The 19,466-nt window shown below is 51.3% G+C and overlaps 1 protein-coding gene across 5 annotated transcripts in view; it reads left to right on the forward strand.

The window, feature by feature from the left end:
* PAX2 (paired box 2) overlaps window positions 1-19,466 on the forward strand; it is an 80,063-nt gene that overhangs the window by 18,746 nt on the left and 41,851 nt on the right. For all 5 annotated transcript variants that reach the window (XM_027062876.2, XM_027062873.2, XM_027062878.2 and 2 more), the window contains exons 4-5: window positions 12,776-12,861; window positions 14,136-14,255. In XM_027062876.2, the coding sequence (XP_026918677.2) occupies window positions 12,776-12,861; window positions 14,136-14,255 (206 nt within the window). The remainder of the gene's footprint in view (window positions 1-12,775; window positions 12,862-14,135; window positions 14,256-19,466) is intronic.

Consider the following 19,466-nt stretch of genomic DNA (forward strand, 5'->3'; position numbering starts at 1 on the left):
CACGCAACTGCCTTAATATTCACTGATCTGATTTCCTTCTTACCCCTTCCTTATTTCCCAATTTGACACCTGGATTTCACTATCCCTTATTTATACCTATTGGCTGGCAAAGGTTCTGACTTTTAAAATTAGAAAGCAAATATTTTAAATGAGCTAAATTTGAACCCTGAGGACTCAATTATCCTTGAATTTTTTTCATAAGTGTAAAATGCCTAAGGGCCACCACCTTCCTTTCTGCCTATTCATCCTTGCGGGGCTGGATGCAGCCCTCTGTATGGAGACAGGCAGTGGCGAAATCTGTCATCGCCCAACCCCTGCCGCTGTCCAAAGGGACCGGAAGGCCGAGGAGGGAGCTACCCCCTGCCTCCACACTACCTGACTGAAGTTTTTACACTTCTCCGCTTAGATCACACACAGCTTTACTCATCTTGGGGTTTTAGGTACGTTAGCGCACGTGTGTACACGCTTGTGTACACATGCAGAGGCCAATCTATGACCGCTTTACTTGGTAAGCCCTTGTGTTCATAATAATAGTAGCTAACAAGTGCTTACTGTAGTAGAAATCATTATAAGCATGTTGCATGTATTAATTGATTTAAGCCTCGTAAACAACCCCATAGGGCTTTATAGGATTGTTTATAGATGAGGTAACTGGAGTTTAGTGACGTTAAGTAAGTTACTCAGGTCACAAGGCTAAGCAGCAGAACTAGGATTTGAACCCAGGCGGTACTGGCTCTAAAACCTATGTGTTCATCCAGCACTCCACCCTTCAGATCGCCTTCGCCGTCAGAGGAAGGGCAGGTGTCTGCAGTCTCTTGCAGGGCTCTGTATATCTCGCAGCCTCACACCCAGATGTAGTTACACATTTCCTGACAAGCTCAGAACAAAGACCCTGAACCCTAGTAGAAAGTTATGCCTAGTAGGTGTTGCTGTACTCTTCCATGGTGTGTGTGTGTGTGTGTGTGTGTGTGCGCGCACGCGTCCGCGGCCTGGTGAGTGCAGGCCGCTGCTGAGCCACATCATCTGGGGATGCTGGGAAGGAAGAAGGTGCTGATGGCCAGAATCCCAGAGAGGAGGGGACTGGGGAACTAGAATTCCTGTTGGACTTGGGTTCATGTTCCTTGGAATCGGGGAGTTTACTCCCATCTATCCTCCTCTACACAGGCTTGGAGGCTTAACTTTCCACATGAGGCAGATGTAGGGAGGGTGGCCCCAGGACCTGTGTCAGTGTGGTCAGTTCAGAAGTGTCCCACGGATCAGGGGCAGTGTGCTTCCAACAGAACAGAGCCGTGCTTCTGGTCATCAAGAAGAGATCTGTCCCTCATCTCTAGAATCTTCCTTCTGGAAAGCAGCAGTGCAAATGACCAGGTCGAAGTAAGCTAAAAAAGCTAAAGGATGGGCCCTCTCGCCCGCCTCCCGCCACCACACCGAGAAAGCAATTACCGAATCGTACAGCACCACCCAGATCCAACATCATTACTCAACCCACATCACCAAGGAGACACCCATTAACCTAATCTCTGAGACGTACATTACAAAAAAAAAAAAAAAAAAAGATGCTGATATGATCAACGAACACAATAATTCAAAGCTGAGACGCAGACATTGCTGCTAAACAATACTCAAATTCCTCCAGCTCAGTGTTACACAAAGTGCAGTCACCTCAATGTCATATCACAAAACACCAAGTAACAAACCTCACGCCGGCTGCAGGAATGCGTCTGGCCACAATGCGTTACAACGTACACCCAACACAATTCAAACTCTGCATCCCACAGGCGCACCCACACGCAAAGGCTGAAACCATGCGGCCACCAGAGCAATAGTAAACGCGACTCAGACAGACACAGCAGTGGACCTGGAAGCACAGCACCCGGCCCTTCTGCACACCCAGCAGAAACCGGTCCCCGCCGCAGCCTCCCCAAGCTCAGCGTGCTCTTGACCCCCAAGCTCAGCGCAGCCTGCCAGAAAGCAGCAGCACCATCCGGTTTCTCCAGCAGGTGGATGTGTCCAGACCATCACCTTCAATAAGGCCTCCGGGCCCTGGTTGCTAGTAAGAGAATAAACTGTCCCCTGAGCCTGCTTCCTGAGACAGGACGAACCCCGCTCTGTCCTGGTTGGGGTTTAATAAGACTTTGCTGTTACTGAGAACGACAGAGCTCCGGGGGGGGGAGGGAAAGGTGGGGGAGGCCTGGGAGGGGGCTCACCAGGCTGGGTGCGGGATTCCCCTTCCTCCACCAAGCCCTGCCTTCCGTGGCCATTCCAGAGCCGAAGCCCTCTTGCTGGGTGTTCACTGAGTATCGATTCAGTCTGCAAGCAATTTTAATATTTCTTCAGGGACTTTCCAGCAACAGCACAAGTCATTAATTCACCCTCCCAAATTGCTTATTCAATAGCAGGAACATGGCTCCTGAATAAAGTCCCGGAATTTATGTGACTCGCACGAGTCAGGAGGTCAAACAACTGTTATGGAGCGAAGTTAAAAATCCAAATAAAATATTGACACTTTTTTGGGGAGGGGGAGGGGGGACGTAAAGGTATTTAAAATAGGTTTTTGTTGCAATGCCCCCAGGATAAAGAATGGAAGGAGACTGAAGACAAGTTGGAGTTTATAAAATCAATGGAATTTATTGCACATCTACTTGGCATTTAATAATTCTCTCATTTCCACATCCCCTGCACCCCATCCTAGCCATAGACAGAAAGATACACAGGTGTACAAGTGCACATTTATGCACATCAATACTGGTTCACGGACCAATATAAAAACACAGTTGTGATGTGAGAATCTAGACACCCTGGGAAGGGACCAGTGATAAGTGTGACTGCGGCTTACATGTTTGACAGAAATAGGCATAACTGGGGCAGAAATTCATGAAGTAGGTTTTGATAAATATATCCAGTATTATACATCTTGGATCAATGCATCAGAGCAGACATGAATATAAAGATACACTAATCATGGAAGTAGTTTCTAGAAACATAGAAACCGAGAAACACTTCTGGATGCGGTATCGCCACGCGATCATGTACATGATTTGAAAACTCGAGAGATAGATAAAGAAATGGATGCAGAGAATTTGGAAACTCTACACCCAAACCTACCAGTGCATATAAAATACTGAAACCATAGCCACTTAACCTAAAATTGTGGTTCGTTTGTTACACGGACATGCTGCTCATCAAATACAGGGGAGAGGTTAAGCATGTTTGGAATCACTGCTGTATGCAATTTCTGTTTATTGTCTCCACATACATTTGCTCAGTTGTCCAGATCGCAGAGGCGAGAAGACTGTAGGGGAAATTTGTTCATGCCCAAATAGTTAATAAACACAGATAGCTATTAATGTAGAAATTTCCAGGAGAGGTAAGATGGTTCAGCCTATACACACTGGAGTCCCAGGCCTGTACCCAAAGTCTGGCTCCAGTGCTGTTCAGCACGTGACCTTAGGCGAATTGCTCAGCCTCCTTGTTGTCGCGTTGGTGTAAGAGACAACATGCGTATTTGACAGAGTTGTAGTTCAGATTTGCATGAGAAAATGTGCTTGTCACAATGCCTGTCAGTTAGTGAATATGAAATAAATTTTAGTTATTTCTTTTGCCATTATTATATGCAGCTCTTCTATTCAGGGCCAGCCCCTCATAGATTCTACCATCTGTTCTTGATATGAGTTATTCTACCCAGTGGTTGGCAACGTGGGTTCTGGAGTCAAGCTCCCAGGTCTAAATCCTGGCTCTGCTACTTACCAGCTGTGTGCGCTTGGGCAAGTGACTTAACTTCTCTGAGCCTCAGCTTCCACGTCTGTAGAACAGGAATAATAATCTTTGTAAGAAGTTGTAATAAATAAATTAAATAATCCACCTAAGGTGCTTAGCACAGTGCCTGGTACATAGTGAGCATATATTAGCTCACTATATCCCTTAAGGTGTCATCCTTATTATTAATAATAACATTCAGTTGTTTTTCAGCAAATAGTCAAAAAATTTTTTAAATTCTGCAAATAGTTTTGAAATACTGACATCATGGGGGCGCCCTGGGTGGCTCAGTCAGTTAAGCTTCGGACTTCGGCTCAGGTCATGATTTCATGGTTCATGAGTTCGAGCCCCAAGTCGGGCTCTGTGCTAACCGCTCCGAGCCTGGAGCCTGCTTCAGATTCTGTGTCTCCCCCTCTCTCTGCCCCGCCCCAACTTGCACTCTCTCTCTCTCTCTCTCTCTCTCAAAAATAAATAAACATTGAAAAAAGCTTAAAAAAATATGTAAATACTGACATCATGCCAGGCCCTGTTACTAGGTGCTGAAAATACAATAGTGAGAAAAATGGGCATGACATCTGTCCTTGTAGAGTTCAGAGTCCAGGGGAGGACTCAGTGTGAACTGAGTAAGCAAGAAAACAAGCTTTGAGCTCTGTGCTAGACCCTGAGGGGAAGAGGGGTTCAGGGCAGAATAGATCGGAAAGCCAGGATGGAGCCAAACTGGGGAAGATTGTGAAGGCCAGGCTAAGGAATTTTGAATGAATTCCGTTGGTAACAGAACACAGTTGTGGGGCTTAGCCACATCCCATTCTTTCAGCAGGCAGACTAATGGGTTGTTTTTGAATACTGAAGTAACTAGGTAAGAGGTAGAGGGGCTAGGGGCACAGAGGTCAGGTCCCACCTCTGCTGCCACTCAGGGCACTTCCTCCAGGCTTCCTTCCTTCCGCTCACCCAGGGAGGTGGGCATGCCAGGGAGGGACACGAAGGTTGGACGGGCAGGACTTGGTCCCAGCAGTGAGTCTACACAGCACCCCTTCCACCATCCTATCAGGATACAAGGCAGTCTTCTAGCCTCTGGACCTTCCCGAGCAGGACCGCGGGCTGGACAGCTGGTGGACCCCAGTTCCAGCCCAGAAGCCCTGACAGATGAGGGCAGGCCGGTGGCGAGAGGAGCTAGTCTGGTCACGCTCTGGGCTTGGCATGCACTGCAGACTGGTTTCCAAATGGTTAGTTAAACACATTGCCCCTTAATTTTTAAACCTATGCATATCTTGAAGTTAAATCAATCCATATGCTTACCATCCATCATATAAACCATCACTATTGCCCCCTTGGGCCAGTCCCATGGCCCATCTAGCCTGGTAAATTGTATCTGGCCTGGGCTCCCAGGGACACGTGGTGGAAGGATTATTGCCCTTAGTGCCAGTCTTAGAAGGCTAAGGTGATGCAGAATACCTAAAGAAATAATAGCTAAGGTGATATCTAAGGAACCCAGTGGGAATCTATCGTCCTGGAATGCACAAAAAACTATCTGCAAATTATTTTTATTTTTAACCTGTAGTTCAGTTTCCACAGAGGAACCGGTAGCTTCTTGAATTTTGGTTACTGGGCCAGTTAGAAGTCAGGATCAGCAGATGGAGAGAAATGTCAATTGATAGAAATGAGTAAGGAACCTTCTGAGCCACTAAGACTTTCTCTCAACCCTCTCAAGGCTCCCCTCTATAACCACAAGGATGGTTTCTTCCCCCTCTGGCTTAAGCTAGTCCTCTCAAATACTATAGAGTTTAAGAGTAGTCTAGAGAATTTGCTTAAATCCAGATTTCTGGGCCCTACCACCATCAGAAACTCTAATCAGGAGGCGTGGGGTGGTCCTCAGGGATTGCATTTTAGCACGAGTCCAGGGGATTCTAAATGCAGGTCGTTCAAGGACACTGGTTTGAGGAAACTCTTCTGCAAACTTTTCATTTATTGGAGCTCAGTCGTGACTTCTGAGAAGCAACCAAGGAGGCAGAAGCTCTTGACACATGTAGGGGCACCCCTGTTAACCTTGGAAGCTGTGCATTCCAGCTCCACCATGCTATGGCCAGAATGGAAGGTCCTGCCCATACCTTCTCCTCACCAGCGGCCGTTCTCCTGCACAGACCCTGCCTGACCCATGGTTAGTTGTCCAAACCCAAACCTGTAGGGCATGTGAGTGGGCGCGGGCAGGCGACTCTAAGCTGCACAAATTGCAGAGCTGGAACCTGGGACGACAGAGTTCACGCAAAGAAAGCGCTTCCGGGCTGCCAGTGGGGAGGCAAGATTGGATGGATGCTGTGTCCTCTGCGAGGAGGAAGTGGTAAATTTAGGGTTTTAGTTCCTGGGATGTACAGAGGGGAAATTCTAGTTCTTTACTCCCCCGGAGTGGGGGGAGGTAGGAACCATTTTTAGGAGAGGTGAAATCTTCCTGGAGAATCTGTGATCCCTAACTCGAGGTTCTGCTGTGAAAAGTCTCCAGCTGTTTGCACTGGTCCAGTTTGACTCAGGGCTGAGCCAGGGACACGTACCTGATAGAGGCTTTCTCAAGGGCCTGTGTTGAAGCGATTACGTGCAATCACTGGGCAAAATATCCTTTGCTGAAGCAAAAATCATTGTGTCCTTTGGAGTGACCCGGCCTGCCATAGCCAGGCAGCCCAAAGCTCTGGCAGGGGCCCCTCCCACCGCTCGCCTGGCTCAGTGGGCCGTGGGGCCAGCTAGTCTGAGACATTCCCTGGAGTTCCCTTGGTTTACCAAATCAGGAAAGACTTTCCCTCTGTGAAGAGTGAAGTATTTTCTGCAAAAACTGTGAAGTGAGCAGTCTACCACCCTAGGGCAATTCCAACTGATTTTTACATGTATATGGCACGTGTGTGTGGGTACCTAGGACTTCTTGTGCTAAAAAACCATTTCAGCAAACCAGTAATATGACCAGGCCTGGGGCCAGGCTGAAGGCCAGAAGGCCATTCTCCTAGGAAGTAATTCCAGCGTAGGGAAAGCCATCTGTTCTAGGCAGCTGGACGGGACGTGATGGGGACAGGCTTGCAGATCATGTGTATATATCGCATCGTCAGCCGCTGCTTCTAGTAGGTGTTGCCGCTGCTTCTAGTAGGTGTTACTACTCCCCTTTTAGAGCAGGGAATACTGAAGCTCAGGGAGCCCCTTACCCTTGGTTTCTCAGAACACAACAGCAGAGACTGGAAATAGAATCCAGGAGTTTGGACTCTGGGCTTTAGGGTCTCTCTTTTCTGGAGGCAGGAGAGTTTGGTGGTTATGGGTAGGGGCCCTGCATTTAGTCCACTTGAGTTCAGTCCCCAGACTTGCCACTAAGTAAACGGGTGACCTTGGGTAAATGATAATATGCCACATCTACAAAATGGGCTATTGTGAGGATTAGGTAAACTATTTGGGGCACACAGAACATTGCCTAACAGATGGTAAACCCTCAATAGACAATGGCTTGCATTACTGGAGCTCCTGCTAAGGGAGCACTGCTCCTAGAAATCCTGACCGGCCCAGTCCCGGAAGTGCCGCCACCTGCCTCTCCAAGGTGAGCTGTCTGAGGTCACCCCAATGCTAATAGGACCTCTTCTTGTCTCCACCTCAGGGGGAGTTTTTGCACCCCATTTATTATCATATAATACAATGCAATATAATATCATACATGACATAACATAATATGATGGGTAGGTTAACTTGGAAACCCTGAGGCGGACCGTGGATGGATGGATAGATGAATAGATACATTTGTACTAAGTATACATACATTATATCATTCTATTGATTTGTAAAAAGTTCCCGGTCTGCCTGGCTGTAATGAGATTTTTGAACTTTGCGTGGCGATCAATGAGTGGAATATTATTGGCCTGGAGAATTGATATACCTGCTCTCAGTGGCTTGTTCTGCTCCCAGGCTGCCCCGGCCCCCCAGGTGTACGATTTCAGCAGACACTTAACCTTTTTTACAGTGTCATCAGGCTAAAAGGAATCTAATAGTGACACAGGACTTGTGCTCAGCACTCTGCCACTATTGCTTTCCTGTCACAAATAATTTATAGCCTTCTATTTCCATCCCTGAGCCTGCACCCCAGCCCTGCCTCCCGCTTTCCCCCAGCTCCCGGGAATCAATAAACTCACACAGCCACAGTGGGACTACAGGGTGCCCAGAGACAGACAGACGGACAAAGAGAAGGGAGAGCGACAGAGGGGCAGAGAAAGACAGAGAACGAAACACAGAGGCAGGAATGCGAGGTGGAGGAAGAAGTGAGAGAGGGAAGAGAGCCAGCGGAGGGGTAAGAGTGTCCCCGGCGCTTTCTTGGAATGTTGAGAGCTCCTCGGTTTCTTCATGAGTTTAACAAACTGTTAATGGGAGTCTCATTACATGCTCTCCTTCTAACTCACAGAGCTGATGAAACTGTCTTGATCCCCAGCTCGGTGGGAGGCGGAGGCTTCCTGGGAATTTAACCAAAGAAAGAGTGGCTTCACCACCGCCCCCCCCCCCCCCCGCCTTGTCGTCTATACCCCGAAGCGCCACCACAGCTCCCTGGCATCTACCGGTCCCGAAGAAGCTACTGCTCATACTGTCTGTGGACCCTTCTTGGGGCTCCCAGGCAGAGGACCCTAATGTATCTTCCTGAGAGTGTCTCTGATTCACCTCTTTTTGGGTCAGGCTGTGACACCTGCCACTGGTGTTTCCTGTCTTCTCAGTGCCCTTTCCAGGGCCGCCATAGCAGCTACACTGGCCAGGCTGGACCGTGCTGGGCTGAGAGGCCTCCTGCCCGTACCTGGCTCAGTCCCTAAAGAGAAAGCAGCCAGTCCTGGCGGTCACTCATAGGAGTAATGCTACTACTAGTCGTGATTATTGTTATTAGCAACATTAGCATGTATTGAGCCCAGCATCATACAAATCATCTTACATGCGTTATCCTGTTTAATCCTCACCACAATCCTAGGAGGTGGGTAGTATTATTACCTTATTTTACAGATGAGGGAGTAAGAGACTGCCAAGGGTTTCACAGGCAGTTAAGTAACAGAGCCGAGCCTGACCCAGAGCCCAGAGCCCATCCCCTTCTTCCCTTTGCCCTAGTCGCACCCTTGCTAAGTGCCTAAAGTCCCCGTGCTGGGCTCGGGCAAAGCCAGAAAGGTGGAGGAGGAAGGGCATCCCTGTGAAGGAGAACATGCTAGAAAGGGAAGTGATGAGCAGGCGTCCTGACGTGTTCCCATGGCAACAGGAAACAGCGCTTCTCGGCTCCCCTGAGTAGAGTTATGGCCTCCAGCACCCCCACTGCACCCTCCGAAGACCCATACCTGCAGACTTGACTTGAAGGCCAAGCCTGCCCGGGGCCACGGAGGCCAGGATGTGTCTGGCTGTCTCGCCATGCCAAGAATGAAAAAGATCGGAAGAGAAGGAAGATCAACAGGGGGAAACAGTGCCAGACAATCACCCAAAGCAGTGCTTTACTTTATCCTTTTAAGCTGTGGTGATATTCCCACGAGTTGTTGGGTTGTGTACAGGATGCAGGGGGGCAATGGATGACTACCAGGGACCCGCGATCTCAGTTCTTAAATTTCCCGAGAGCAGCTCTGGGGACTAGCAAGTGCCCACTGCCTGGGGGGCACGGATGGACGCCAGGAGCATTAGTAACTCACGGCAGGCATCCCGCCCAGCTCCTGTCCCATGCACCACCAAGCCCCCGTCAGGGAGTAGTGATTTTCTATCACTTGCTGCCTCAGCTGAATCTGCACTGGTGCCTCAGGGGTCAGAGGCTCTGGGTAACAAAGACAGAGACCCCACAAGGCCATCTCGTTACCTGTCTCAACCAGCCCCAGCCCTGGGGCTCCCTTAGTCCAGGGCTCATCGGCCCGCAAGCCAGAGCCACCCACAGCAGGACCAGTGAGATCCCAGAAGCTTTTGCTGCAGTGAATTAGGAGCGGCTGCTCTGAGCTGTATACACAGCCTCCTTCTAGACTTTTCCGGTCCACCCGCCTACATCGCCCTTAGCCACTGTCCCATCTTTCCCATTGTGATCACGCTCCAAACATTCCCCCAACTCTTGGGAGATGACCTTCCCTTCTGCTTCGCTGAGAGATAAAAACTGTAAAAGCTCCTTCTCGAAGCTTTTGGCCACCTCAAAATGCACCATCTCTCACCAACTCCCCCTGGCACCTCTCCTTGTTCTGTCTCGCTTTCTCCATCATCCACATTCTGTCAGGCAACTTCAGGCCCTCCCTCTTCTCTGGTTCTCCCTCCTCAGTCTGCAAGTGTACCCAAGTCTTTCCTCCCCCACCCAGCCTTCCCTCCACTCAGCTGTCAGTCCCATCCACCGGCTTCCACATTTTTCTCTCTTCCTTTCTACGAACTCCCGAAGGCAGGAATCTACTTTCACTGACTCCCTCTCCTCCTATTCAATCCCTAACCTTTCTGTCTGGCTCCTGCTCCAGTTGTTTGTTGAGACCTCTGTCCCCCAAATCCCCAAACCTGTGCCTCTTCTTATTCCCAGTTCCCTCCAACCTTTGCATTGTCACCGATGCCGCGAATTATCTTCTCCTTCCGGAAACGTTTTTCTCCGTCGACTTAGGTGAAACTGCCCAATCCTTGCTCTGCCATTTCCAGTGTAACCAATTCTGACCCCTCTGCAAGGTCAGGTTCTTTCCCCCAGCCTGTGAAAGTCAGTGCCCTCCAACATCCACTCCTTCGGCCTCTTGTCCCTATCAACGCTCTTTTTCCTTGATGGTTTCTTAAATCCACATGTGCTGTGCCAGCTGGACACCCCCCTCCCACCTCAAACACTGCGTGTCTGAGACAAAACCCGCCACCTCCCTGCGTCTCTCCTCCTGACAGTGGTACAAACCACCAGCCTTCCAGGTACACAGAATTAGGTTCTTAGAGCCATGCTGGACTCCTGTTAGGTGCCCAGTCGGCCATTCTGCCTTCATGACGTCTTACAGACTCTTTCTTTTCTTTCCTGTGACCTTGCGCCTGTATATTGCTTTACCAGGATCTGTCTGCAAGTGTCCCCTCTGGTTTAGAAATCACTCATGGCTTGAGATTCTCTAAACCTGGTTGCTGTATGTTGGGAGAAGTATGACAAAGTACCAAAAAAGCCCACATTCTAGAGACTGAGTTCTGACTCTGCCCTGGCAGTGTGATTTTGACTAAGCTACTTAACCTCTGTGAGCTTTGGTTTTCCATCTGAAAAACGAGGATAATAGTATCTACTTTGGAGGTTGTTGGGAGAATGAACAGTAGCATATGTAAGTAATATAAATTGCATATAGTGTTGGCGCATGATAGATGACCAGCAAATGGAAAAATCACGATCATCGTCGTCACTTCCAAGTTTTCAGCCTTATTTCCTCTTGCTTCTTCCTGTACCTCCACTGCTCCTGGCTGACTGGTCTGGGCTTTACCCCTAAAGCTCATTCGGCTCCCATGCTTTGCTTCTGTCTTCCTCCAGTACCTACTTTTAATGGTCCCTACCCATCCCCTCTGCCACGGCTTCTCTGTTCACCTTAGAACCATGTTATTTTTTTCACTGCAGAGGAGACCTTAGAGATCCTGTAGTCGTCCAACCTTTTTTTACTTTACAACTGAAAAGTAAAGGTCCAGAAACGTAGAGTGATGTACCTCTGAGGCCCAGAGAAGTAGAATGATGAGCCCAAAGCTATGGTGGCCGATTAATGGCAGGGTCAGAAGCAGGACTCAGGGTCCCGGCCATGCATCCCGGTGCCCTTATCACTCTCCTCCGTGCCTTGGGCCCCTTCATCTGTTCAGCCCTGTCCTGCTTTGAAGGTCTACATGAAGCTCTGCCTCCTCAGTGACTTCTTTCCCAGTCCCCACCTGCAAGGTGGCTGGATTCCTCCCTTGCCTCCCTCTAGTGCTTATGGCCTGGCCCCTCGGGGCTCCTTTGCGTTCTTTGGGTGTGTGTCCTCCCTCCCCAACTTCATCTCCAGCACTGTGAGGCAGGTGCCTTACCTCTATTGCCTGTGGGTGCTCGGTTAAACCTGGTTACAGTGGAGTCTGCTCATGGTTTGTGACTCACCTGGTCAGTGTGGGTGAACTTGACTCACACGCCACTCTGCAGGGAGGAGCAATGCCATTGGAGAAATTGCCTCAAGGGTACTTATTTTGACTAGCGGATGGAGGAGAGCATTCCTTGGTCTTGGCCCCAGCATTGGTCTCTTGCACGTCTGAGCCCCGGGCTTCTCAGACCACTGACAAGCAGGCCTATCCCCAGTCCTGGGACATTTGATCCAGCCCTCTACCCCTAAAGTGCACAGGGTGGGTGCGAGGCTTTTCAACTAGGCTGGAAAAGAAGCTGTGGTCCAAGTAAGACCCCAGAAAAACAGGCCATTGGGGCAGCAAGCTGGGCAGAGATAGGACAGTAAGTGGGCTCAGGAAGAAGTTGTTCAGGGCTTGACATCTGGCAAAGGGACCATGTGCTATGCTGGATTCCCTGGGACAAAAAGGGTCATCTGTGACCCAGCCCTTTCCGGGCTATTTCTTTTTAGCCCAAGAAATAGGAAAATCTCACCTCCCCCCCCCCCCAACTCTAGAAGACTGATACAGTCCCAATAGGAAAAGCAGCTCCAAAACGATCTCTGGACAAGGGAGTCTTGTTCCTAGGAGGAGGTTTGCGTGTGGTTGAGGAGGGAAGGGGGGACAGCAAGCCATCAGGGCAGCCCCCACCCCCAGAAAGGGGAAGGATGCTGTGCTCCACTCACTCTGCTGCCCCAATCCTTGCTACCAAAAATCAAGCTGCAATTCAGATGATGCACACCGCAGGAGAGAATACAGACTCCCTCTGTCCAGCTGCACTAGGTTGGGTCTGCAGAGCCAGTGGGAGGGAAAGTGCGTGCCTCGCAGCAGTCAGTGAGGGCAGGGGTGCAGGGAACAGATACATGAGGAAGGAGCTGGGGAGCTTGGGCGAGCCCCTCTGGGCTGGGCTGGAGCTGGTGCAGGCAGGAGAAGGCACGTGATGTGTGATGCTGTCGTGATGCTGTTGCAGGATCATCAGGACCAAAGTTCAGCAGCCTTTCCACCCAACGCCTGATGGGGCTGGGACGGGAGTGACTGCCCCTGGCCACACCATTGGTAAGAGGGCTCAGGGAAGGGAGGAAGCGGGGGCCCACCCAGGAGAGCCAGGACGCCACCCCCATTCCCTTCAAAATGGCATGCCTGCTGAGGCCCCAGGACCCCTTCCCCAGCCCACGCTCTCCCTGAGCTCCTAGAGGTGGGGATCTCCCCAGGAGACTAGCTCACCAGGACTGTTTTTGCTTCTTGCGCACAACACCTTGTACCTGCCTTGTCTGTCTTTCTGTCTCTGTCTCCTTCTAAATCAAGCTTTTCCTTTGGCTTTTCTTCTCTCCCTGCCTTCCCCTTCCTCATCTTTTGTTTTTATCTGATTCTGTCTCCACTTGCCCCTTTTTCTTTCCTATCTACCCTCTTACTGCCTTTTTAAAATTTTTAAAATTCTTTCTCTCTTCTCCCCTCCTCTCCCTTCTCTCTCTCCTTTCCTCTCTCTGCCTCTCCCTTTCTCTTTTCTCCTCTCTGTATGTGTGGCTCTGGATCTGTTCGCATCTCTCTGTGTCACTCTTCACAGCTTCTCTCCTCTTAGCCTGTCTCTTCTTGATCTGGCTCTCCTTCCTCCCCTCTGTAACTCTCTGCTGCTCCAGCCTCCTTGTTTACTGATCCTTGGCCATGGCCTCTCAGAGACACAACCCAGGCCTACCAGAGCACCAGATAAAACCCCCTCCCATATTGTCTTCCCTTTGACCCGAGGGTGCTTGGTGGTGCTGCAGCCATAGATGAAGCCTGGAGTTTAAGGGGCTGAAATGTGATTATACTTTTGTTGCTGCCCCTCTTGGAAGCTGTCCCCTTATCTCTTGACCAGCAGGAAGTAGAATGGCTGGTCCCAGGCCTCCTGAAGTTGGCAGGAGCCGCTGTTCATGAGGCCGTGTCACAACGTGCGCCGGGAGGGAGGATTGGGCCGGGCTGTACCTGAGCAGAGTGAATGGTTTCACTAGTCTGTGCCCTGAGGGAGAAATTGGGAACTTCCCAAGTGATTTCAAGACCAGAAGCAACTGGGAGAGAGGAGCTGTGCCCTCCTGGGGAATATCGTGGCCATTCTTGTGTCTCCTAGAGAGAGACAGATCTTAGAAAGCCACGGCGGCGGCGACTGAAAGGAGATAAGTAAAGGCCAGCCTAGGAGACCAGAGGCAGCGAGCTGGGGTTTGTTTAGAGGGCGGAGGAGAACATGGGCTCGCCATCCCTCTTAATCCTCTGCTTCTCTCTGCCCCCAGCCTCGGGGCTTTGGTCTGTGATCACAACTGTTATCCTGATGGCATTTCCTCCTTACTCTCGTCCAGTTCCCAGTACGGCCTCCCCTCCTGTTTCCAGCGCCTCCAATGATCCAGTGGGATCCTACTCTATCAACGGGATCCTGGGGATCCCTCGCTCCAATGGTGAGAAGAGGAAACGTGATGAAGGTAGGGAGGAGGGAAGAGGCTTGGCTTCCCTGTGCATGCTTTGTCCTTGGACTCAGGGCTCCGGTTTCGGCCCGGCCTCGCAGCTGCTCTGCTGGGAGATCAGTTTTAGTAGCAAAGCCCAGGTCCCCCCACTGCCCTGCTGGCTCCTGGAGAGGGAGGCAGGCTGCTGGTGGGGCCATCAGCTTCACCATCTGCTCAGCAGTCTTGGTGGCCTCACCTTCCACCGGGACTGCCCCTAATATCCCAGTGGGGTGCCAGGGGAGAAGCACAAACCAGGTACCTTGGGAGGGTTCAGGAAGTTGGGGGGCAGCTGGTCTTTGACCCTAGGATGAGAGGCCCATCTGCCTTATTCTTACCTGATCCAACCCCTCAAAAGATGGGGGCGTGATGTCACGTGCAGCTGACCCCAGTGTCCTTTCTCTGTGACACATGGATTCTGCCCCCCATTGAGCTGGACACGGGCCCTCTGTACTCTTCTTCCCTATGGGAGGAGACACCACTCAGGCTTCTCTCTGTCCCTTCCCTTCCGTTCCCTATAATGTCTCAAGTGCAGCCAGCTGGTAGGCAGGGAGTTCAGGCGAGGGAGAAATGAAGAGGAGGAAGAGAGGGGAAAGGATACAGGAAGAGGGAGTGGTGGCCATGGGCCTGGGAGAAGGTGTTTTACAAATGTTGGGATGTGAGGGGTCCCTTGGTGACCATCTGGTGCTCTTCTCATGCATGAGCCCAGGGCGCAGGGCTGACCAGCCCAGACAAACGGAGACACCAGTGTCTCAAGCCTGCTTCCTGCCCCAGTCTCATGGTCCCTGCTGGGGAAGCAGTAACCTTCTGGTCTAGGGAGGTCTAGAGAATCTCCCATGAAATAGAATCCTCTAGAGATGAGCATACAGGGGGACTGCATACCCCTTTAGCCTGGACAGTCCCAATTTATGCCCTTTGTCTCTGCATCTTGGCCAGTCAGCATCTCCGTTTTCTCTCAAAAATGTCCTGTTTGGGCAATAAATCATGTGGCCATCCCAAGCATAGACAAGCCCTTGATTGGGTTGGCTTTAGAGGGTAAGGAACAGAGAAAAGGAACAAAACTGAGCTTCCCTGGGCCCAGGCTGAGGGGAAAGAGAGTGTGAAAGCCCTGGCCTCCAGCGGAAGGGACAGGACAGGCCTAGGTCTGGCAAGACAGTGATGACCTGGTGCTGGCCTCCTTCCAGAAGCCCTAATGGCCTCGTTTCACAGGGAAACAGCTTGTCTGGCTCTATTTCTCCTTCTTCCAAAATATCCAAACCCATTTGGCTGCCACGGCCTTTGCCACTCACTAAATTTCATTGTGGTTGTTTTGGCGGCCACCCTCGATGGGCAGGGGGAGGCCTTGCGAAAGGCCCTAAGTCCTAATTCTCCCTGGGGGCTGACCATACTCCAGCCTTAGCCAGGTGCCCTGGCACCCCGAGTGGTTGGGAAGATTCTGCCTCAGGCCCCAAGGGTTTCTCCTTTAACCACTGGCCCCTGCATTTTTTAGAGTGTGAGATGTCCAGCAGGCAGGGCGGGGGAGGCCACAGGACCCCCTGTGTGCTCTCCCCTGTTGGTTCCCAGTTGGGGCCAAGCATGCCCTCTGCTCCCCGGGCTCCCGTGGGCCATGAGAGGAGGCCAAGAGTAGGGAGGCACTGGCATGAGGCTGTGGCCACCCAGGGTCAGGCCCCACTGGCCCAGAACAGACTGCTCTCCTCCCTGCAATTGATTACATTCATTGTTTCAAGTCAATTCAATTCAGTGAACCTTTTCCTGTGCATCAGCTGCAAGAAAGGCTTGGTGCTACAGGATCCCAAAGCAGAACAAGATATGATTCTTGTCCTTAAGGAGCTTCCAGTCTAGTGGGGCGTGTAAAACACGTGACCCCAGAAAGCAGAAAGCTCCATCAGATATCTGTGTCGTGATGGGAGGCCTGGGCCGCAGGCCATGGGAACTCAGAGTCAGGAGGGAGTAACCTGGCAGAAAGGGCCGCATTTTGAGGAGGAACCTGAACGATGGGTGAGGGGCATGTGCAGGGACGATGCAGGGTGAAGTTCTGTCTGGTGGGGGAGCCTTAGGACCAGAGGGTGCTGTGGCGGGAAGGTGCAGATGTGCTCTGGCAGAGTTGCAAGGGCACTAGGGAAGGGCTGGGAGGGAAGCTCAGTAGATGGGTTAGGGCCACAGGGGACTAGGCCAAGACCGGACCAATTATAAGGAGTCTAGACTTTTTTCTGCAAGCATGAGTAGCCACTGAAAGTGTCTGAGCAGGAAGAGAGAAGAGCAGGGCCGGGTTTGGGAAGACCATCCTCCAGCAGAGTGACCGTGATGGCAGTGGGGAGACATCTCAGGAAGCAGTCAGTATCTCCTAGGTGAAGGATAATGAGGACTCTTAGGTGTCTCTTCCTGCTTAAACACTTCTCTCCTGGGCCTAGCCAGGGTACAAGGAGTATCAGAGGCCCTATTTCTTTTTTTTTTGGGGGGGGGGGGGGCGACGGTTCTCTGGCCTTGACTCCTGCTTCTCTTGACTAACCCCAAACCAGATGGAGCTGCCCTTTCCCTGGTGGAGGCCAGCACCTTTGAGGGAGGCTAGGTCTCCCTGACCTTCCCCCACCCACCCCCCCAGGCCACGGTGCACACTTGACCTGTCAGATCCAGGTGGAAGGGAGAAGAAGGAAAGGAGAGAGCAAAGGCAGACCTTTCGCAGCCCTGCCCCCTCCCCCACCCTGGGTGCCTCCAAGCAGCCAGGCCCAGTTTGCATTAGGGAGCAGCTCAGATGATTAAGAATAGGAGAGATAATTATGTGTCAAGATGATGTAGCCCAAGTCTGCAGTCAGGCCAAGGTAGCACAGCAGCTGGCAGGCCGGTAGCAGGAGGCAGCCTCAGGCGTGGGCTGCAGACACCCAGGTATGTCCTTCAGCTACTGGGCCAGCACCGAGGGCTAAGAGAAAACCGACTTGGGGCACTGAGGGGTGTTGGGACGAGAACGGGGATCCATGTCAAGGGACTAGACCTTGGGGGAGTGGAGGGGCATATCTTCCTCCCGGAGGACCCCACTCTCCCTTCCAGGCTGGCTCTCCTTGGGCCCCACACACTGTGGCATCTTTCTAGAAGTGCCATATCCCGACGGCAAGCCGTGAGCCTGTCTGTCCTCAAGGAAACCACTCCCGCTCCCGCCTCTGGGTACGGTCCGGCCTATTCTTCAGCTCTAACAATGTCACGGTGGTGGGCATTAGCGAGGACAATCACTGCGGCGTGTGCTGGCATTATTGGAGACAATCTCAGCAGTAGTTATTGGTGTTCACAGTGATAATACCCAGAGCGTTATTGGCATTGGCACTCGGAATATGGACAGCGTTATTAGTATCTGCAGCAATCATATCTGTGGGGATATTAGTAAAGGGCCGATCAGCTGTGACTCTGGGGAGAAAGGAAACCCACAGTGGCTGTCAGCCTGCTTGAGACGCCTTCTCACACCCTGGCCATTGGAAGTATGGAAAAATTCCGGGGCTTTCCTTTGAGAAATGTGCTAGTCAGGAAGCTTTGACACTCCCCACCTACCTGAGTCCAGGAGCCCCCAGAGTGGGACAGGTAGATGGGCCCGGGTAGATGAGGAAGCTGTGTCACGAAGTATCCAGAAGACAGGCTGTCCATCAGTCTGAGAAGGTAGATCCCCATTTAGTACCCTGCTAAAATCTCTGCCTCTTTTTGGCTACAATTCGGGGGGAGTATATTAGGGTCCTTGGGAGGGACCCTGTTTCCATGACTGTTGCATTCCCCGGTTTATGTGGCTGGAAGATACAGCCTCTCGACGTTTTCAGGCTGGGAAACCAAAGACCTTTGCCTTTACCCAGTTGCTCTCGGCCGTAGCCCAAAACATGGCTGTCCATCCGTGTTGTTGAAGCATGGAGCAGTTACATAACTTGTCCAAAAATCCAAATGAAGTCATATGGTATGAGTCTGTTGATCTGTGTGCAGGGAGGTGTGTTGGTATCATCCTTTGATGTGTGGGATTGCAGGGGGCCGTGATTTTGCATTCCATTAATTAGGTGCACAATGAATTGTGCAGTTGAGTGGAGCCAAACTGGTGCAGTTGTGCGTTTGCAGACAGGACGGCTTTGCACGGCCACTAACGGCTCAGTCCCGTCACTGCCTTTAATAGCTCCCTTCTGCTTTGGATGAAGCTATAACTGGAAAAAAGAGGCTTATTTCCTTAGTTAGTTTCCCTTCTCGAAGTCCCCGAGTGCGTTGCTCAGGTTAGACTTGGGGCAAATGAGGGGATTAGGCTGCGAACATGAGCCCTGTCCAGGAGCCCCGGCCTCGGGCAAGAGGAGGCTGTAAGACCCCCTGCGAGAAGGAGGATGCCAGGGGGAGCCCAGCAGGAAGTCCCCGGAATGGCGTGGATGGGCAGCGTGGCTCAGTGGGGAGGGGTGTGGGCTCTGGAATGAGGCACACCCTGGGTTGAATCCTAGGGCCTTGCGCAAGTCACTTACCCTTCATCAGCTCAGTCTCCTCCGTAGAATGGAGATGGTAACAGCACTTATGTCACGGGACTGTAGAGCGGGCTACACAAAATCACGGAGGTAGTGCTGAGTCAACTCCATCTTGGAAGATGGGTCGTTGGGGGTCTCTGGGGGAAGACCTAAATGGCAGGTTTATGTTTTGAGGGGAAATAAAGTCATGACAGAAGGAAACATTCGGGCACAGGCTCCCTCATCTTGGTGCGGGAAAAGCTAATGCTGGGATGAGCCAACCTGGATGGGACCAGGGCAGCGGGGGAGAGATGTCAGCCTCGCCTGTGTGACTTGGGAGGACCTTTGTGTAGCTCTGCTCAGTCATTTGCTCTGTGGTTATCCAGGGGGGCCGCATGGCATCTCATAGCGTCCGCAGGCATTTTAGATGTGTCTCAATAAATCTAGGACCCCCTTCTTTTCTAACGTGGAGGCACCCCTCCCTCCATCCATTGCTGTGCATTTCTGCTTCCACACGTAACTTTCTTTATCTAGGGAAACATGTGTTTGTTGTTTTATGGACCCCATGTAATTTCTTACGTGGTTTATGCAAATGTGGGTGTGTTTTCTACCATGCTGAGATCTTTGGGTGAAAAGGGGTGTGGAACGCCATGCACTGGGCAGGCGTGCCATCTTCCGGGTGATGATGGAGAGATGGAGAGATGATTGGAGAGATGACCAGATGTGAGCAGGTGCGTTTCCACCA

This window comes from Acinonyx jubatus, chromosome D2, assembly GCF_027475565.1.
Source record: "Acinonyx jubatus isolate Ajub_Pintada_27869175 chromosome D2, VMU_Ajub_asm_v1.0, whole genome shotgun sequence".
NCBI lineage: Eukaryota > Metazoa > Chordata > Mammalia > Carnivora > Felidae > Acinonyx > Acinonyx jubatus.